General features: G+C 55.4%; 1 protein-coding gene and 1 long non-coding RNA gene across 2 annotated transcripts; one reads left to right on the top strand and one right to left on the bottom strand.

Moving 5' to 3' along the window:
- Positions 1-5,335: 5,335 nt before the first annotated feature.
- Positions 5,336-20,324, bottom strand: WNT6 (Wnt family member 6). The gene is made up of 4 exons (XM_034955175.3): positions 19,876-20,324; positions 8,726-8,946; positions 8,154-8,488; positions 5,336-6,589 (listed from the first exon to the last, which is right to left on the bottom strand). Exons 1-4 carry the CDS (start codon positions 19,953-19,955, stop codon positions 6,128-6,130), a joined length of 1,098 nt encoding a protein of 365 aa, XP_034811066.1. The 5' UTR covers positions 19,956-20,324; the 3' UTR covers positions 5,336-6,127.
- LOC129397306 (uncharacterized) lies at positions 6,382-13,303 on the top strand. The gene is made up of 4 exons (XR_008624589.1): positions 6,382-6,521; positions 8,736-8,913; positions 11,703-11,755; positions 13,125-13,303. It is a non-coding gene; the product is annotated as an uncharacterized LOC129397306 (long non-coding RNA).
- Positions 20,325-20,948: the final 624 nt, after the last annotated feature.

Below are 20,948 nucleotides of genomic sequence, written 5' to 3'. Positions count from 1 at the left end.
TGAGTGTTGCCTCCCTGTGCCCGCAGATACTCCCAGTCTTGTCCTGGCCCTCCCTGGCCCCACCTGCACATGGTCCTCTAGGAGCTGCCTAATACCAGCCTCCTGGCTCAGGTCTACTTCTCGCTGAGATCTTCCTGTCCCTCCACCCCAACTGAACACTGGGCCCCTCCTCGATATAGTGCAAGTGTGCTGGGCCCAAGCAAGGGCCTGAGAGCCAGAGGGCGGGGAAAGGCAGCTCTGCCGTCTGTTTCTGGTGCTAGCCTGGGCCCTGATAGTGGATCATGCTCCTGCCCTGTGCCCTCGGCATCCTCCTCTGCAAAATGGGCACAAGCCTTTACACAAACATGCCCCTCTCTCTGAAGAGAGCCCCTGCTGGCTTAGGAACAAAACTATGGGAGCCTCTGGGCTCAGAGACAAAAAAGGCCCATTCCTGGAATTGCCCATCCCTGGGGAACTGAAGGAGGGGGTGGGGCCCTCCTTGTCCCCAGACTGTCAGGTGGTGGGGGCGGCCTGAGCAACAGCAGGCTGACGGCATACTCCCCCCTCCTTTCCCCCTCATCTCTGCCGGCAGCCACCGCAGCTGTCAGGAATTAAGGGCTTGAGGCTGCTGGGGGTGGGGGTGGGGCAGTTGGGGGGGGAGCAGTCTGGCTGGACTGCAGGAAAACAGCCAGGGGCAGCAAGCAGACTGCGTCAGCTAGAGCCTTATTTGACCCCAACTGCCCCCTGCCCTCCCCACTCTCCCTACCATGCTGCAGAAACGGGGACAGCTTGGGACTAGCATTTGGGAAGGGTAAGCGGTAAGGGTAAGGGTGGGACCAGACTCAAGACAGGAGGCACCAGCCCAGGATGAGAGAGGACACCAGCAAGCTGGAAAGTCATGTTCTTATTGGCTGTTGTGGAAACTGAGGCCCAGAAAGAATTAGGAACGTGACACAGGGAAGGGACTCATAATCAGCTTACAGATGTCCTTATTCCCCATCATGCGCTCACACTAGCATTTCCCACACTTGATGCAGCACAAGTATCCCCTGGGGTGGGCCATTGTGGGAATGCGGATTCCAGGCCCCATGAAGTTGAATCAGCCTTTCCAGGGAAAGGCCTGGGTGTCTGTCTTTCTAGCTAGCATCCCCAGTGATTCTGGTGGGGACTCCTTTTGGGAAACGCTGCTGACCTGGTTGAGGAGCTGATTTAGTTTCCTTTGGCATCTCTCTGATGAGGGGGTCTCTTTGCTTCCCCACCTCCACTGTCTGTGAAATACAGAGGTGCAAAGGAGACAGAGAAAACCCTTTCTTAAAAAAAAAACAAACAAAAAAAAAAAACAAAAAAACCTCAGGAGGCAAATAGTGATACTGAGGCTTGCACTCAGGCGTGGCTCTGCCCTGGTGTCAGGAGGGTCTAGGAGTGCCCAAGTCAGAGCACTTCTCAATGAAGGGAGGGGAGAGTCTGTGTCGGTCCAGAGCCTTGGCATGTATGTAGGTGAGGCCCAGAGACTGTCTGCCCCTGGGGTCCCAGCCCCAAATGACCCACACCATGGCCAAGCCCCTATCAGCACCCCCTAGTCCCCACCCTGGCCCTGCCCTGGGCCCTGGCCCTCAGCCCAGCCCCAGCCCCCGCAGCCGCCGCCTAAGACCACAATTACAGGGGCCACTGGGGGGCGGGGGAGCACTGGGGATGAAAGGCAGCTTGGAGAATGGTTCCAGCTGTGGCAGCTCTGGAGAAGGTCACAGGGAGGAAGGGCCGGGGAAGCATGGGGGTGAGAACAGGTGGGACCCTCACGGCCCCAGCCTAGCCCAGTCCAGCCCCAGCCCAGTCCTGGTGCCCAGCTGGAGAAGTTTGTCTTGCTGAAGAAGAACGCCAAGGAGCCACAGACCAATAAGGAGGCTCTTCATCCCATTGTCCAGGCCTCAGGGGCCACCAACCCTCAGCAAGGTAAGGGGGAATGGCTTGCTGCTGCAGTCTCCCCAAACTCCCAATGTGTTTGGTCATTGAAAGGGAAGGGAAATGTTCCCCGAGCCCGTGGCCTCAGGCTGATCCTAGGCCTTCCACTCGGCCTCCTCACCCATCTGCCTGTGTTCCGCCTGTTCCTGATGTGGTCACACACACATCTGGGGTGCCTCTGTGCACTTCCCCCATCTCCCCAGTTCCACATGTCCCCTGCCATTCAGCCAGCAGGGGACTTTGATGCCTCAGACTGCCTGAGGCTGAGCAGCTGGATGAGCAGGGGTGGGTGGTGGTGGGAGCTCTACTTCCGGCCCCTTCCCAGGCAGCAGGGCAACAGCACAGATCTATCTCTGGGCTCAAAGAAGATAAGGCTAGAAGTCCCAATGGTGCCTTCTGGTAATCACTCCCACCCTTCATAGAAGGCAGTGCCCAGACGCCTTCAGGGCTTGGTCACAGAAGATGGACCAGTAACATGTGGCCAGCAGTTTAAAGATGGAAGTGCATTCTCACAATGTGCTAAAAAGCAATCAGGGACCCCTATTAGGTGATAGGAAGTGCTCAGATAGGTTAACTGACTTGACCAAGGTCAAGCTAGCAAACAAGGCATTTTTCATTGTACCATACTACTTCCTCTGAATTCCTTTTAACCTGCCTAGAATGGTGCCAGTTCATACCACTTCCCCAGCTTCCCTCCCTGGCATTGTGGAGGAAGATGTCCAGCATCTTCCACCCTATCTCACCCCCTGCAGGACCCAGCAGTGGTAGAGTCTGGGAGGCTGGCATCCCAGCCCTAGGTCTGGGCCAGCCCAGACATCCCAGACAGTCCGGAACCCTAGAAGCTTGACCCAAGCTGTCTGTAGGTCTCCTTGCTTCCTTTCAGTCCTATCCTCTCCTGCCCACCACGCTCTGAGTTTCCCAGATGTCCTGTAGGTCCTGTCTGTCGCTCCCTGTTAATAGAGAAGCTGGGCTCCGCATGCCCTCTGGTGGTCTCTGAGAGAAGTGCAGGAGTTTGGGTTTTGGGCTTGTTTGGTTTTTTTGTTTGTTTGAAGAGCAGAGCAGAGCTTTGGGGAAGGCAGATCTGTGAATATAAACCTTGCCCTCAGGGAGCTTCATTTCTCCTCTATGTGGACCATAATGTATTTCCACTGTCTCCTTTGGTAAGTTAACAGAGTTTCCTTTGGTGGAGGAGTTCTAAGTCCAAATTCTCCATGACTTCCCTGAGGCCCAGACATTTGACCCAAGGGAGCCAAGAGGAGGCAGAAAGGAAAACCCTGGTGCCTCAACCTTCCCACTGCAGCCTGACACCCCTCCCCACCATGAGCCTTGAGGATTGAAGCAGGCTAGGTCACCGAGTGAATGCAGGGGCATTGCGGGGGAAGGACAGGGGTCCTGGAAGCCACGGTGAGGGTCTGTCACATCCAGAACGAGCTCCCTTTCCTTCTGTTTCATTTGAAGAACTGTGCTTTGCTCCCTGTGCCTGCCCCACCCCCCTGTGGTTCTAGAGAGGCTGTCAATCCCAGGCATGGTAGTACATCTCCCTAGACACCATTATTGGTTCAGGAATAGGCAAATGACCAAGCTGAACTAAGCAAGGTCTTCCTTGGGACTTCTGTTGGAGTCAACTGGGAAAGTCATTCTTCTGCTTTTGGATCTAAGACTGCATATAGAGCTGTCATGGAGAAAGTCTGCAGAAGGAGACAATGAGGACAGTATGCCAAGAGAGGCAGAGATAAGCAGAAACAATAGATGCAGAGGCGAGGGAGAGGGAAGGAGATGAGAAAGAAGCCTGTGACACCATGTGAGCCCCTGGGTTCAGCTGTACCTGAATTCAGACTAACCTCTGGACTTCCCTGGTATAAAAGCCATTCATTATTTCTGTTTGGCCTCAGCTAAAAGTCAGGTATCTTCATTTGCAATCAGGGCCTGCCCAATATCTGCAAAGCATCATATGTCTGTCCCCATTCTCACAGTAACTATCATTTACTAAACATATGTTTGACAAATTATGTGTCACGAGCTATGCTAAAGGCTTTCATATCTCAAAAAAAAAATTCTCCCAACAATCCTGTGAGGGTGTGGGACAGATTATGATGGCTGCAAATTATTTGCCACTCCTCCCATTGAGAGGTGGAATTAATTTTCCCTCCCTTTGAATTTTGCCTAGCTCTGTGAACTGTTTTGACCAATACACAGTTACAGTGATGCTATGTAACTTCCAAAGCTGGACTTGAGAAGACACTTACAGCTTCTGCCTTCAAGTTTGGTACACTTTCCTTTGAAAGTCAGTTTTGGCCGGGCGCGGTGGCTCATGCCTGTAGTCCCAGCACTTTGGGAGGCCAAGGCAGGCGGATCACGAGGTCAGGAGATCAAGACCATCTTGGCTAACACGGTGAAACCCCATCTCTACTAAAAATACAAAAAAACGTATCCAAGTGTGGTGGTGGGCGCCTGTAGTCCCAGCTACTTGGGAGGCTGAGGCAGGAGAATGGCATGAACCCAGGAGGCAGAACTTGCAGTGAGCTGAGATCACGCCACTGCACTCCAGCCTGGGCAACAGAGCAAGACTCCATCTCAAAAAAAAAAAAAAAAGAAAGAAAGAAAGTCAGTCTTATGTAAGAAGTCTGACTATCCTAAGGCTAACATGCAGCGAGGAAGCCCAGGTTAGCCACATGGAGAGAATGAGAGCACAAGAGAAGCTCTGTGCCCTAGACATGCGAGTGGGGGCTTCTTGGACTGTCCAGCACAGCACAGTGGAGACTCCAGCAGAATGCAGCCATGTGAACCCAAGCCAATGGTTCTGCTATATAGAGCAGACCTACCAAGCTGAGTTCTGACCAATCATGACCTCAAAAATCCTGAGAAGTGATTACTTTGGGGTTGTTTGTTATGTAGCAATGGATAACTGAAACAGAGCGAAATCCCTTTGTATAAAGAAAATGAGGCTAATTTGGCCTCTGTTGTAAAGTTCTAAGCAGCAGCACCAACTGCAAACCCAGAGTGTTTGACCCCAAAGCTCATTTTTTGTCCTCCATACCTTGATGGGGGAGTCATTCCCCATTGCAGTATTTGGACTGGAGGAAAGTTGGAGGCTCTGGGTCCTGGAAGTTGGGCTATGCCGTCCCTCTTTCTCTCTGGAGGAAGATGAGAGCTCAAGCTTCAGCTATGGAGAATCCAGAACTGCCCTCTGTCTCCTCACTTTCACCAGTAGCTTCCCAAGAGGAACCAGAAGGAAGGAAATATTGTTGGGTGCCAAGAGAAATGTTGGGACAAACTTGCTTCCTCTCCCTCTAAGTGTTATTAGAAATGCTGTTCTGGGCAGTCTTTTCAATGTGAATGGGAGTGAAGTTAGTTTTGATGGTAACAAAACCTGGTGAAGCTAATAACATGTGTTCATCACATTCTACAGTTTATAAAGTGCTTTAATCCCATGGGCTTAGGCATCCCCAAAAGTCTACCCAGAAATTCCCCAGGGGTCACAGAAACAGACAGAATCCCCTAAAAATTAAGACAAGGGCGAGTTTGAGAGCTGAGCCTACCATCAGAAGCTTCTGATGCCCCTGTCCCTTTAAAGAGGAATTGCTAGCTCTTCTCCAGCTTGCAGATCCAGGACCTAGATGTGTGACAGGAGTGAACAAGAAGAATGCCAAGGGGAGATAGCGAGTTTCCAGGAGAGGCCAACCTGGTCGGGAGATAGGGACCCAGGTGATAGCCCCTGAGGTGCTAGTTCTAGCAAAACCACCTTCTTCTGGAGCCTGGCAGCCTGAAGATCGGTCTCCCCCAAAACTGTGGGTCCAGCCCTAGTGGTTTAAATATCTTTATTGATACTAACCTCACCCACCATCCTGTGGCCAGCAGTTCTGGGGAGCCCAGTATCCGGAGGCCTTTAGACTGGCTTTTTTCCAGTCTAAAAAACTCTTTCCTCCTAGAGGCCAAGGGGAGGGAGGGCCTGTACAGTGTCCTTTAAACGCTCCCCGAGAGCCTTTTCGGGGCCGTCTGGCGCCCTGAGCCTTCGTGGGTGGGCGTTCCTCTCAAGCCCCTCGCCTCACCATTTCCAGAGCCCTGGGAGTTGGGCTTTGGCAGGGAGAGGCTGGGCTCGAGCGGCGAGAGGCGCCGGGTGCCGGTGCCCTGAGGTCCCACAGGTGCGAGCCACCGCTGCGCGAAGTCAGTCTAGCGGCCGGGCGGCGGGTCAGAGGCAGAGGCTGAGCTCCTTGCGCACACGGCAGCGGTGGCACTGTACTACGCAGCACCAGTGGAAGCGGCACAGGCAGTTCTCTTCGAGCTGCACGCTCTCCTGGCGGTGCCCGCGGCCGCAGCACAGCAGGTCGCAGCCGCTGAGGTCCGGGGCGCTGCTATTGCAGGCGCGACCGCGCGTGCCGGGGGAGCCGGTGCGTCGGTTGGGGGCGCAGAAGTCGGGCGAATCGGCGGCGTAGAGGAGGTCCGCTCGGCCCGGCGGCTTGAGCGTGCGGACGGCGGGCAGCAGGGCCTTGCCGTCGTTGGTGCCCATGACGCGTGAGGCGCCGTGGAAGCGCTCCAGCAGCCGCGCGCCCACCTCGCGAAACGGAGGCAGCTTCTGCCAGCAGGTGCGCAGCGCGCATGATCCCGACAGCCCGTGGCATTTGCACTCGGTGCGCGTGTGGCTCCGCACGGCCTGCGGGAAGCAGAGGGGCGGACGCATGTGGACAGATAGGGGGTGCAGGGAAGGGCCCAGCGGATGGACAGAAAATAAGATTGGGAATGGGAGGTGAAAGGAAGAGAGGAAAATGCAGACAAAAGGAGACCGCAAGTTCAGGAGGAGGAAATCAAGGAAAGGACAACTCGGAGGGGAGGAGCAGGAGGAATGGTGAGGATGGAGGAATATGATGATGACGAAGCGGGGAGACGGGGACAATATGCAGCGCAGAGATTCCAGGGTCCAAAGCCAGGGGGTGGGGGAGAAAGCAGAATGGACAGCAGGGGTGAGATTCTCTTTGGAGGAGGGGAGAGGTGGCAGCTGTCGAAGCCTAGCCCTCCTGCCTACCTGGCCCCCTCATTCCTACCCCTCACGGCCCCCAGGCCGGGCTGAGCACAGACGCAGAGCCAGCCGCCTGGGCGTCTGTCTCCGTCACCCCTCCCCAACCCTCTCGGCAGGTATGTGGGCCTGTCCGGACATTCCTCTTCAGGCCCCCTCCTCCCCCTGCCCGATGCCTCAGGCCCGAACCCTAGAGGACACGGTATGTATGGCGATGTCCCTGGAGAACGCTAGAACTGAGGCATAGGGTGCAGGAGGGCCCGCTGGGAATGCAGTACTGAGAGTGGAACCCAGGCGGCCTCTCCCCTATTCACTGTCTGAAGCAGGGTCTAAGATTCCCAAACCCACCAAGAGCTGATGGTTCAGAAGACCCAAGAAAATCATTTCTGGAAGCTCAGAGTCCAGGGGCTAACCTGACCGTGTGTCCCACTCCCACCTCCTGAGTCTGCCCTGCCCCCTCCTGGAACCATCACACCCAGACAACCTTCTTGCCCCTGAATGAGAGCTCCTGGGGCTCTCCTCTTTACAGAGGGGAGAGGAGAGGCTGCCACGGCTCTGGGCAAGTGAGACCTGGGCTGGCGTTGCTGGGCAGCCAGTTGGCAAATGCCCAGAATTGGCCACAGCTGTCCTGGCCTCCACCTGACTCCCTCCAACCTCCACTAGGATTGGTTCCTTGTCCTTCGCTCTTTTCCATTGCCCCTCAGACCTGTTCTAACTCTTTCTAGGCCTCTCTCACTTCCCCTGGCTTCCCTGTACCAAAACCCCAGACCTTGCATTAGCTTCTATCCTGTCTTTCATCCCCACTTTTGTTTTATTCCCCTGCCCCTGCCTAGGCATCCAGACCTCCTACCCACTGCAAGCTTTGCTTCACCTGTCCTGTCTTGAAGCTGTGCCCTCTCTGCCTGGGGTCACTAAAGACCCTCAGTCCTGTTCCCTGAGTGTCCCTTCCCCCATTCTGCCCGCTGTACCGTCCAGCATCTGGCCTTCTCAGACCCCCACGTGACTCCTTCTTGGAGGCTGGACACCTCTCCTCCCACATGTCCATCCATGCTTGCAGCCCATCTTTCCGCCCGTGCGCACTCCCCCACACATTAACGCCGTCCTCCACCTACACACCCTCACTCCTGCCAACACTTCCTCAAGCACACTCCTGCGTGCACACTCACATTTCCGCACACACTCACTCCATCCTGCCCGTACGCACCAGCCGGCCCGCCTCGTTGTTGTGCAGTTGCACCAACGCGCGGATGTCTCCGCGTCCCCGCTTGTGCCGCGCGTCCATAAAGAGCCTCGACTTCTCGTCCCCGAAGTCCACGTCGTCGCCGCAGCCTCCCCACTCCCAGGCGGCGCTGCCTTCCGGGGAGCCCGCGGGGCCAGGGGGTCCGGGGGTGCCGGGCAGGCCGGAGGGCCGGGGAGGGGCCCGCCCGCGGGGCGCCTGGCAGCCGCACTGCAGCAGCTCGCCCATAGAACAGGCCTGCGTGACGGCGTGGCTGGCGCCGGCAGCAGTGATGGCGAACACGAAGGCCGTCTCCCGAATATCTGTGAATGCAGAGAGGTGCAATCAGCGCGGGCTGGGGCGGTCAGCTGGGGTCTGGGACCTGAAACCTGCGGCGGGAGGGCTGCCCCAGGGGCCTGGGAGGCAGGATCCTTGCAGGGTGCCCAGACACATGTGAGGGGGAAGTGGGGCTCAGGCAACTTCAGCGAACCAGTTCTCCTCTCCTCGGGTCCCACAGCAGGGAGAAAGCAGCCCCACTTCCGCCCCCTCCCCACACTGACCCTGTTGCAGGATGCGTCCAAAGGCCTTGCTGTGGCTGGAGCAATTCCAGCGGCGGAAGCGGAACTGGAACTGGCACTCTCGCACCCCGAGCCGGGCGCCCCGGGCTAGCTCTGCCACCACTTCCGGCTCAGCCTGGCACAACTCAGCCTGCCGCCCGGCCAGCCGCCGTGCCTTCCTGCAGATGCTGGTAGGGTCCATAACCAAGGGGCTGCCCACAGCCCTGGAAAGCAGAGAATAGCAGGTCAGGGGTGTAACCCAAAAAAGGGCTTGGGGTGGAAGGGAGGGGGACCAGCCCCACTCAGCCCACAGCGGAAGCTGTGACATGCCCTCCCACCCTACCTCCAAACTGAGCTTGAGATTGTCCTGTCTGGCTCTCCTGCTATTCCATGTCTGTGTCGCCTCTAACTAGAGTCTAGTCTGATAATTGCTACAGAGCAAAGATTCAATCTTATCCTCCTGCACACATCTTTGTAAATAAATCCTTATAGAAATTTTACTCAAGGTGAAGGCAGCTGGCATCAGGTAAGTCAAAGTTAAAACTCAAACTTCTGGCCCAAAAGGGTGACAAGGAAAAGAAATAACAGAAGAAAGATCAAGAAGGCCGTCAAGGAAAAGAAAGCATGTGTCAAGAGACACCAAAGAAAAGTAAGCAGTATCAAGGAATGATATGGTCCTAGTGGACCACAAGCTGGATATGTGTCAGCTGAACAGCCCCGATGAAAGGCAAGAACAATCCCAGGGAGAGAGAATGCCATGAGATGTCGGAACGGCTAGGGAATGGAGCCTAGCTGAGAAAAGTCACACCCGCTCCATAGCCCAAGTTTCTCCTTCTATAAAATGGGTGTGTTGGGCTTTCATCTCTAAGGTGGGCCCTCCTACCCTGATATCTTCTGTGTCCCTGAACTGGAGAGCAGGAAGAAGGAGCTGGGGGCCAGGTCTCTGAAGCATTGTTGGAAAGTAGGTGACACTGACCCTTCTCCTGCTCCAGGATCTGTGGCTTTCTTTCTTTTTTTTTTTAATTGAGATGGAGTCTTGCTCTGTCACCCAGGCTGGAGTGCAGTGGCGGGCTCCCAGCTCACTGCAACCTCCACTGCCCAGGTTCAAGCGATTCTCATGCCTCAGCCTCCCAAATAGCTGGGACTACAGGTGTGCACCACCAGGCCTGGCTAATTTTTTTGTACTTTTAGTAGAGACAAGTTTCACCATGTTGGCCAAGCTGGTTTCAAACTCCTGACTTCAGGTGATCTGCCTGCCTCGGCTTCCCAAAGTGCTGGGATTACAGGCATGAGCCACCACACATGGCCAAGGATCTGTTGCCTTCTCTGAGCAGAATGGCAGTGAACCAAGCCCTGCGCATTAGGGTGACATCACTGCTGGGGGGCAGGCAATATTTGGCTTGGTAGGGGAAGACTTCATGGGAAGTCTCACGCACTTCCAGAAATCCCTCAACTCCTGGCCTTCGTTCTGCCCAAGGAGAGAGCTGACATTTGGTTTTGGTACACCAGACCCCTGAAGGTTAATTCCTTAGGGATTCATACCTGGGGGAACCGCTCTCATCAGAATGCTCCTATTTGAACACTTAGCTGGGATTCCCATCTCAAATGAATGAGTAGAGCATTTGGGAGCAGAGGGTAATTAGAGACCACCCAAAAGCTCTTCAGCAGAGGACAGAAAGAAAAAACTGGGTGGGGGTAGGGGTCCCAGGAGAGAGAAAACATAGAGAATGGTGGTAGGTGGTGCCAGAGGTCAAGGTGGCCTACTTTTCAGTTTTGCTTTAGTGCATATCCGCCCCACTGTCCCCATTTGCTCCACAAGTACAGGCTGCCCAGGCATGTTCTGGCTCCACAACAATGAAATGTGATGGTCTTAAATAGAAGCAAGAGGAATTTAGGTCTTAAGGTAGAACTCTCAACACTAAGGATGGAGATGCTTGAAGAGGTGGTGCAGGAAGATGTGTAGTAAGCTCAGTCCTTTATGGTCTACAACACAAACACGTGTGTGTGCGCGTGCATTCTCATGCGTGCACGCATGCGCACGCACACACACAAAATCAGGTTGCTGCCGTCATCCGTACCCAAGTAGCTCAGGAATCAGATGTCTCTTAATGGAGAGGCCACAGTCCACATCTTCCTTCCTGCGTGCTTAAGACCAGCCCAGCACTGGCCCCCACCCTTTCTCAGCCTAGATAAGTAAAGCAATGGAGTGTGGGTCAGGGCACCCCAATGACCCAGTGACTTTTGAGAGCTGATCGGTGTCTATTGATCCATCAATCTATCTGTCCCTCCTCTGCCCATATATCCCACCTCATTATAAGAAGGATTGGAGGCAGCTTCCAACATGGCTGTGCAGGGTCAGGAGATAAGACTATGAGCTTCTTGAGCATTAAGACTGCCTTATTTTCCTTTGCATCTCCTGGAAGACTTAGGTACTTAGTTTATATCCTCCCCCAACCCCAATTTTCATTACAAAAAAATTGCATAGTATGAATTCTGTGTCACATGTAATACCTGTAGTATATTATACAATGAACACCATCTAATATGTGGTTTTGAATGAGTAAATAAGCCATCTAAGAGAAAGTTCTCACTTGAGCCCAGGCCCCTGTCCACATCTTATTTCATGACTCCTAATTCATTTCCTCAAACATGCTCTTTTCCCCCACTGGGAATCAGGCAGGGAAAGAATCCTCTCTGCAGTCATCCAGCTCCTTATGTCTGGGGCTCCACCTGTGAGTCGGGGGCTCTGCAAGCTCATCTTCCCCACCCCTACTGCCCTTACTTCTAAGTTCCCCAGTCCCTCCTCCTCAACCCTGCCCTCTGCTAACTCCCTAGTTTCCCAGCGTTGCCTGGCCTTATCTTCCCAAGGTTACTCTGCCCCATCCTTCTCCTCTCCCTCCTCTTCCCTTAAGAAGGCAGGAGGGAGTGGAGATGAGCAAGACAGAAAGACAAAAACCTCTTGACCTTCTCTGTTTCGCAGGGACTAGAGACGGGAGAATCACGAGGAGTATGGAGGCCAGGGACTTTCAGGAGGTAGGGCTGGGGCTGGGGGACTGCCCCAGAGCCAGTTCCTGGTCTGGGTCTGGCTCCCCAGGCTGGCTGGCTGCCTGGGAACTAGACTTGTTTACAAGCTGGTCAGGGGGAGGGATGGGCAGTAGTAGCAGCTAGAATCCCAAGGGACCAGTTTGTTCCCTGCCCTCCTGTCCTTGCTCCCATCCTAAATACATAGGAAATGAAACTCCAGAAGGGGCGTGGCAGGGGGCATTGGGCAAAACACCAAGCTTCGCTTCCGATCTCTGGTTTCTGTCAACTCTGTGTGGGCTGAGCCACTCTGAGCAAGTCATTCCCCTTTGTGGGCTTCAGAAAAACTGAGGAGTTAGCATGAGAGACTCACATACCCCCTATAACTTTGACTTTTGACAACACATCAAGTAATAACTCCCCCATCCCCACTCACCTTTCACCTTCCTCGCTTTATGCTTCCTTAGGGAGTGAACTCTGCTTTTCAGGCCTTTGGGTCAGCATTGGCCTAGGATCAGCCCAGAGAAGATGTGCTCCTTTGGGAGAATTTGCATGTTTTGGGGCCTGAAGCACAGTGGTAGTAGGGAATACACAATATATAGGATCTGGGATCCTCATCAAACAGCCATTCCTGGGCATAGAAAAAAATGAGGCTAGCCCTAAAAGAAATCAGTATGCGGACAAGAAGGGACAAGGCAATGGATGGTCATTCTAACCGGCTTGGCCTGCACCAAGGTCTCTCTACCAAGGACCATGGTTGGTAGGATCAATTGCCTAGGGAGGTGGTATCAGGGGCCAGCCAGTCCCTATTGGCAATATCTGTAGACCTAAGCCCTGGATGTCCTAGGTTTCTGGCCTAACCTACCTTTCCATCTCTTGAGTCAGAGGGCCAAGAACAATGTCAGAGATCACCCAGTTCAGCCCCACCCACTTCACCCTCGTTATGCAGATGAGCAAGACAGGAGGCGACTGACTCTGGCCACTGGTGGAGGGATCCCTATTGCAAGACACAGTAGATGAATATTTCAAACATAAACAGTGCTGGAGGGAAATGGGCACGTGAGATATCAGAAGACTTCCAGTGGCCTCCCACACCATCCTCCACACAGCCCCGTCCCCCTAGCAAGGTTGATTAACTCTGAATCTATTCCAGATAACATCGCTAAAATTCTGGATTCAGACCCACCCTAGGTCATCAAAATCTTAGCATCTCTCCAAACTCACCTCAGATCCCACTTGCCCTAAGGAGCCTCCCTGGGCCCCAGTCCCCACAGACCTTCCTCCATGCATCACCCCGGGTGCCTCTCATTTGGGGGCGTCTGTTATCCTGCCAGTGGTATAATTAATTTTTCATGTTTGCTTGTCTTATCTTTCTAACTAGGTAGAAAACTCATCGAAGACAATAAGCTCATGCATGGACATTCATGGAGTACGCTCAGGGTTTTTGGGATCCACCAGACTTGAGTTTGGATCTGGGCTCTGCCATTTGCTTGTTCTATGATGTTGAGTGAGTCCCTAACATGTGAAGCTGGCACTTAGTCTTCATTAGATGGATGATGAGACTTAACCTCCTGAGCCTCAGTTTCTTCAACTGTCAAATGAAACTAGTAATACCCACCTCCCTCCCAGATTACAGATGCAGAGAACCTGTCCAGAGAGTGGGCTTCCTCCAACAACTGGTGTTTGTCTTCCCACCACACCCTTATTCATCTCTTGAGCCTGCCCAGTTCAGGACAAACAGTAGGGTGCAGGCAGCATTGTGGATTCCTGAGAACACCCTTTTCTCCAACTCTCTGCTATTTCTTCTCAGCCTGGATCCCTGTGTCTCCTCCTCCTCCATCCAGCCCTGCTGCTGGACCAAATGCACCCTCTAGGACCCTCCTCTTCCCCAGCAGGCACTCCTGGGTGGATCACTGAGGCCAAAGGGATCACAGCCCACTGGCTGCCCAACGCCCTCTGAAGGGTCTCCAAGCCAGCCTCCCTCTATTTCCCCACCCCTACTCCCAAGGTCCCCACACTGACCCCACCTCCCACAAGCCAGCAGAGGGAGCCCTGAGTCCTGGGGCTGTGGGTGGGGGTTGCACAGGGGTGGGGGAGGTGGGTGGTGGAGAAGGGGCAGAAAAATGTTGCCTGACTGCTGCTGAGGCGGCTGGGCCCGGGCCTGTGCCCGCCCGCCTGTCCTGTCCTGCTCTGTCTAACTCGGTAATTACTGCTCCCCTCCCCCAGCCCCTACCCCCACCCAAACCACCACATCAAAGCCAGTGATGCCCAGCTCCCTTAACTCCTGCCTCCCCACTGCCCCCCCAGCCACCCCATTCCCCACCTCACCACCCCTAACCCAACTTGGTTCCCTCTGCCCTTCCTCACCATCTCTCCTCATCACTCTTGGGAGAGGTGGAGGCATTCCCTTCCCTGACAGACTTCGCTGTACAAAAGGGCTTCCTATTGGTCAGGGCTGCGGCAGGCGAAGGTGCCCCCAGGAGACTGTCCTGGGCCCTCTGCTCGCCCATATTGGGGTGGGGAGCACCTATCTGAGGGTGGGACAGGGGAGCAGGAGAGGCCTGTGGAAGATCCTGTGCCCCTTTCCTGATCCCCCACCTCCTCACAAGAATGAGGCACTGAGCCAGAGGTGGACTCTCAGTCTGGCTCTGAGCTGCCTGCATTCCGGGTGGCCAGGGGCAAGTCATCTTCTCACCGCCTGTCTGTGACCTTGCTGCCCTCACATGTAAGTGAAAATATTGGACCTGATTATCTCTAAGTGCTTTCTAGATCTACTTTCTAGATTAAACAGAGGGCTCAGGAACTGGAGGAACCAGCCAAAGAGGCCAAGGTGGAGAAGCCTCCCAGAGCCCTTTCTCTCCCTCAGCTCCTCCTCCGGCAGTTCTGGAGAAGCACCCAAGGGAGTGCCTGGCCTAGGCAGGAAGGAGGGTGCAGGCTGGGGGTGCTTTCACTGACCCACAAAGGACAGGCGTCCTGCGGCCACCGTCCTGCCAGCCTGACCCCACTGCCCTCGCCTCATCCCCTCCACAGTGGCATTTCTCCATCATAGTGCACATTCTGGAACCCCCCCCCTTGCTGGGCCTGATGAGCAAACCTCCTGCTGACCTCTCCCCACCAACTCCTGGCTTCTGATGAGAACAGGGCAGGAGGGGGCTGCACCCCCCAGGAAATGTCTCAGTGCCAGAACTCTGGTGGGCTCAGGGCATGCTCTGGCCTGGATTGGGCCAGCCTCCTTCTGCCCCTGCCCTTTTCTGCTCACAGCCCCATTGTATCCCTCCAGGGGAAGCTGCCAAGGCGGGAGGCCTGGAGGGGGGAATGGATGGCCAACCCACCCCCTTCCGCACCCCACCCTGGAGCTCAGCAGGGGCCAGCAACAGGACTGCCCACGATGGGTCAGGGGCCCCAGATAAAGACAGGATGGGAAAGGGTGGTCAGGCCCAGCCTGGGTTGGGGGTGGCAGCTAGAAAACCTGAGTGCCACAAAGAAGCCAGGGTCGTTTCCCTGCCTCCCTGTGGGGCCAGATGAGGCTGTCCTAGGCCTCTGGCTCTTGTTTCCTTTTCCAGGAGGGGGGTGGGTGAAAGACAAGATGGGATGGGGGAAGGGAGTGACACTGGGTGGTGTTTTCCCTAGTGGAACAAGGGGAGGGTTAGTTTCTTTCATAGAAAATATAAAACAGGGCTGGGCGCAGTGGCTCACGCCTGTTATCCCAGCACTTTGGGAAGCTGAGGCACGCAGATGACTTTAAGTCAGGAGTTCGAGATCAGCCTGGCCAACATGGTGAAACCCCATCTCTACTAAAAATACTAAAAAAAAAAAATTAGCTGGCATGGTGCCAAGCACCTGTAATCCCGGCTAATCAGGAGGCTGAGGTAGGATAATCACTTGAACCCGGGTGGCAGAGGTTGCAGTGAGCTGAGATTGCACCACTGCACTCCAGCCTGGGTGACAGAGTGAGACTCTGTCTCAAAAAGGAAAAAAAGAAAAGAAAAGAAAAAAACAGAGGAAAGAGGAAGAGAGAAGAAGGAGATTGATTTGACCATTCTATGAGAGTGAGCTCTTTACTACATCCACCGATTGGAGGTATAAATAATGATGGGTCAGATGTTGTAAAGAACTTCCTGGGGGTGGGCAAGACCGGAGCAAGGAGCAGAGCGGAAGCGGGGAACTGGTGACTGGGAAGCTCTCCCTCTCTGCCTCACTCCCAAGACAGGGTCTGTCAGGGCCACAGGATAGGCTGGATGACCTGGATGCAATGAGGCTGGACAAGATGATTTCCAGAGAGCCTGGCCAATGTCCTTGAATCTGGGATTCTGTAATTCACAAAGATATGATTACAAATGAGAGAAAGACAGAGAGGCTAGGGGAAGAGTTTATTTTTATTGATTGATTGATTGAGACAGAGTCTTGCTCTGTCACCCAGGCTGGAGTGCAGTGGCATGGATCTCGGCTCACTGCAACCTCAGCCTCCCAGGTTCGAGTGATTCTTCTGCCTCAGCCTCCCAAGTAGCTGGGATTACAGGCACCTGCCACCATTCCTGGCTAATTTTTGTATTTTTAGTAGAGACAGGGTTTCACCATGTTGGCCAAACTGGTCTCAAACTCCTGACCTCAAGTGATCCGCCCACCTCAGCCTTCCGAAGTGGTGGGATTTCAGGAGTGAGCCTCTGTGCCTGAGCTGGAGACAGAGTTTAGAAAGCATGCATCACATTGGAGTAAGGAATGGAAGTGAAAAAGAAGATGGGAGAGAAACTTCTCAGGAACCTGGAGCCAGGTCTCCGAGCCAATTCCAAGGGCATGAGCCCCTTTCCTGACCAAGACAGTCGAGTCACTCAAAGGTCCTGGGGTCCTCTCTGCTTCTAGCCTGGCTGCTGCTAGAATGTCAGAGTGGGATGCAGGAGGCTGCTGCAGCTGCTTTCCTGGCCAGCACTGGAGCTCTGACCTGGCCAGGATTCTCTGACAAGTAGGGAGAAGAAGGCCAGGGAAAGCAGGTCCTGGGCATCGGGGAACAGCCTGGAAGCCCTTACTGGGAAAGCTGCCAGCTGAAGTGAGACTGGGGATTTAGGGGAGTGGAAGAGCCTCAGGCCAGTGGGAATTATTGGTCCAGCTCATCAACCCAAACTTGATCTTGGAGGGCACTGGTAGGGTGGGGAGAGCTCAGGAGTGTAAGCAGAGTCAAAGATCCAGGGGAAGGGGATCTGGGCTCAGACCAAAGAGATGAAGTGTCAGAAATAGACAAGTGACCAGGCACAATGGCTCATGCCTGTAAGCCCAGCACTTTGGGAGGCCAAGGTGAGCGGATTGCTTGAGGTCAGGAGTTTGAGACCAGCCTGACCAACATGGTGAAACCTCGTCTCTACTAAAAATACAAAATTTAGCTGGGCATGGTGGTGGGCAACTCTAATCCCAGTTACTCAGGAGGCTGAGGCAGGAGAATCATTTGAGCCAGGAGGTGGAGGTTGTAGTGAGCCAATATTGCACCACTGCACTCCAGCCTGGGCGACACAACGAGACTCCGTCTCAAAAAAATAAAAAATAAAAAGTAAAATAGGCTGGGCATGGTAATGCCATGGTAATGGCTGGGCCTGTAATCCCAGCACTTTGGGAGGCCGAGGCGGGCAGATCACTTGAGGTCAGGAGTTTGAGACCAGCCTGGCCAACATGGTGAAACCTTGTTGAAACCTGGTGAAACCTCTACTAAACATGGTGAAACCTCTACTAAAAATACAAAAACTAGCCAGGCATGGTGGTGGGTGCCTGTAGTCCCAGCTACTTGGGAAGCTGAAGCAGGAGAAGCACTTGAACCGGGGAGACAGAGGTTGCCATGAGCCAAGATCGCACCACTGCACTCCAGCCTGGGCGACAGAACGAGACTCTGCTCTAAATAAATAAATAAATAAAAATAGAAATAAAGAAAGAAAAACAAAATGAATAGACAGAGGAGAGTGAAGGGGCCAAGGCAGGGAGGAGAGGCTCATTCCCTCAGAGGCACATCTGAGCAAGGCAGTCAGACACGTTATCACTGGGACCCCTCACTCCTCACCCGGCACGCCCTGCAGCTGTGGCCATGAAGGCCTCTGTGTTCTCCCACACCTGCCCGTGTCACCTCCTCCCCCACTCCCTTCTTCCCAGCTTCAGGGTCAGTCTCTCAGGGACCAGGCCGCTCTCCTTTGGCTTGGCTGCCACCCAGCAGTCCTTCCTGAACAAAGGAAGCCCCACAGATACAGAGCCCAGAAAGGTGAATCAGCCAGTCCAATGACACTCTGCAAGCCCATCTCCAGCACCAACACACTCCTAGGCCTCAGGGCTCCTAAAGACAAGGTATCTGCCTTCCAGGAGCAGGGAAGAGAGACCTAAAGGACTGTTGTCAGCCAAATGCAGTAACCAGCATAGTTGCCCAATGTATGTGATACAGTGGGAGCGCAGAGAAGGCAATGGAAGGAGGACAAGGGGGCAGCTTCAGGGAGGAAGTGGTATTTTAACCGTAAGGATAAGAATGATTTAGACAGAGGGGGAGGGAGGGGAAGGAAGACAATGGCCATCAGGGAGGGACCCCATCCCCACACCTTGAAAAAGGGCAAAGTTAGGCGTTTATGGGGAAAAGAGATTCCTTTACAACATTTTCCTTGGAACTCTGGATTTTAAATGTAAATGAATCCCCTTTTTCACTCCTGGGGACCCTGGCCAGGAGAAGCTGGGTTGTGAGGGGGGCGCTGTACATACTGAGTACCTCCTAAGGTCCTATTATTCTACACGTCCTCCCACCTAACCTTCCCAGCAAGCCTGCCAGGTAGGGAGACTGTTATCCTATTTCCAGTTAAGACTGAGAGGTAGGGAAAGGAAGTGACTAGCCCAAGATCACAAACATAATGTTTAGATCTTAGATCTATCTGCTTCAAAGCTGCCACTGCATTATACTAAGCCGGATCAAAGGGCATATGTTCCCTAGATAGGACCTGGGTCGTCCTCGGTTCGCCCTTTCCGTGACACTAGCGTCGGACGGCTCTCCGCATCACGGAGTAGGGATTGCTGCCCGCCGCTCCCTGTGTGGGCATCCTACTCCCTATCTCTCCAGAGCACGGGGATCTGCCTCTCTTCCAAATCTGGGGGGCGAGGGAGGAGCGGAGGGTCGGCATCCAGCCAATCACATGGCAATATGCAAATAGACACGACCCTGCCTTCTTAGGATTGGCTAACCCGTCAGCGTTATTGTCCAAGTCTCTCCTCTCTAAACACTGAGCTATTCCGGGCGAGGGTTTGCGGCTCTGGAGACCTAGGGGGAAAAAAGTCCTCTGGATCTGGATCTCTGAGCCGTCCCGGTCGGGCACCCTCCTTCCCCGCCCCGGCCCCACCCCCACCCCCACCCCCAAGGCTCGAAGCTCCCGCAACCTTCGCTGCCTAGGTGTCCCTTCTAGCTAGGGCCAAGCCTGGGAAGACGCCCCCTTCCCTTGGCTGGCCAGGCCCCTCTCCCTTCCCGCAGGACCCCTCCCGGTCCCGTATCTCCCGGGCTGCACATATTTTTTCATTCATGACCCCCACGTCTGGAAGGGCCGGGCGCCTGGGTCCGGTTCCTTCCGCTCCTCCTTTTCCTTGCTTGGGGAGGACGAGGTAGAGAAAACCAGGGTCCTGACTCACTTTCCCCTTTATATTCCCTCTCTCGTCACTAAGGCCCACTCCTCAGGAGCCCAGAGAGAAGCCGGTGGGTTGGCAGGCAAAGCAGGGCGGGGAAGGGGCAGCTGTGTGGCCCTCTCTGCCTTGTGGCTTCCCACCTTGTTCCTGTCTTCTCCAAATCCAGCCCCATACCCTGAATCCAGGGCCCTCCTCACACATTCTTTTCCTCGGATATGTGTCTTCCCGAAAGATCTTTCCTACCCACTCGCCTGTTCCTTGGTGAGCTGGGTGAGCGCATAACTTGGCGGGGGGTGGGAGAGAACCCGGGAGGAGGAAAACACAATAGAATGTTCCCGGGGGTTAGGAACGTCGAAGTGGAGTTCAGAAACGCCCCCGGCCGAGGCCAGAAAGTTGGGCTCGGAGAGCAGGTAGAGCCGGGAGGCTGCGGAACACCCCAATCTGTCCTGGGCCCCGGGGTCCCCACCCTCCAGCGTCCAGAGCCGCGCTAGGACAGCCGGACTCACCACCACAGTCCGCCGACGTGCGCCGGGCACAGGAGCAGCAGCAGCAGCAGCCCGAGGCGGGAGGGTGCGGGCGGCAGCATCGTGACCGCCCTACGGCCGCCCGGGTGGGCAGGGGGCAAGGCTGCGGGGCGAACCGCGGCGCGCGAGGGCCCGGGCTTCAGTGCGAGCGCGGCGAGCGCAACGGCGGCGGCCGGGAGGCGAGGGATCCGGCGGCGGCGGGGGGGCCCATCCCGGGCGAGAAGGGCGCGGCGGAGGCGGAGAGCGGACGGGGCAGCCAGCGCCTGTGTCTCCTGCGGAGCTCGCTCGGGAGAAGAAATCAGAGCCGGGGGCGGAGGTGGGAGGGGAGCGGGGCCGAGGCGGGGGCGGGGGGCAGGGGGCCGGAGGGAGGTGGCAGTTGCGACAGTCAGGCAGCGGGACTCTCGGGAGCGAGCCGTGCGCCCCGGGGCGGCTGGCGCGGAGCGCAGCGGAGGGCGGGAGCGGGGTGCCGGGGCGGGGCCCCAGAGCGCTTCGGGCTGTGGGACCCGCCCGCTTCGCCCCCTCGCCTCGCCTCTCCCGGACTTGGAGCCCCCCGCCGCTCGCGGCCGCCTGGAGTCGGGGGCAAGGAAGGGCGGGGAAGAAGAGTAGAGAGGGGTGAGGGGGGAGAAAGAGGAGCTGAGGAATGGGGGACGGGCTGGAAGGGAGACGTTTGACAGGTTTGTTGACTGTAAAGAGAGAAAACTTCCCAGGAATGAGGGAGTTTGGGGCGGGGGGCGGTGCGGAGGGAGATGCTGGCGCGGAGGCAAGAGAGGAAGTTGGCCTGGGGCGCGGGGTGCTCCAGCGAGGGTTGTCAAACTGGACCGCCCGACAGGCGGATGCTGGAGGGGTCATCTCTTTCCGTGTCCCTGTTCGATGCCTCATGCCCCTTCGTCAGCCTCTCCTTGAAGAAGGGAGGAAGCCCTGGGCCTCCGCTCTCGCTCCCCCAGCCATTCCACCTCTCAAGCCCGCGTTCTAGGGCGGGGAGGTGGGGGAAATGAGAGGGCAAGAGTAGCCGCTCTAGGACGTGCGCGCAAGCGCTGGCACTTGTAAGCGAGCGG

This window comes from Pan paniscus, chromosome 13 (genome assembly GCF_029289425.2).
Source record: "Pan paniscus chromosome 13, NHGRI_mPanPan1-v2.0_pri, whole genome shotgun sequence".
Classification (NCBI taxonomy): Eukaryota; Metazoa; Chordata; class Mammalia; order Primates; family Hominidae; genus Pan; species Pan paniscus.
The sequence above is the reverse complement of the archived record's forward strand: the minus strand, read 5'-3'. Positions and strand labels throughout refer to the sequence as shown.

What these genes read in the sequence shown, in the direction of transcription:
- WNT6 (XM_034955175.3), bottom strand. Translation starts at nt 19,955, where the DNA reads ATGCTGCCGCCCGCACCCTCCCGCCTCGGGCTGCTGCTGCTGCTGCTC. An exon ending in CACGTCGGCGGACTGTGGTG is followed by an intron (nt 8,947 to 19,875) that starts GTGAGTCCGGCT and finishes TCTGCTTTCCAG; the next exon opens with GGCTGTGGGCAGCCCCTTGG. An exon ending in ACAACGAGGCGGGCCGGCTG is followed by an intron (nt 6,590 to 8,153) that starts GTGCGTACGGGC and finishes TGCTTCCCGCAG; the next exon opens with GCCGTGCGGAGCCACACGCG.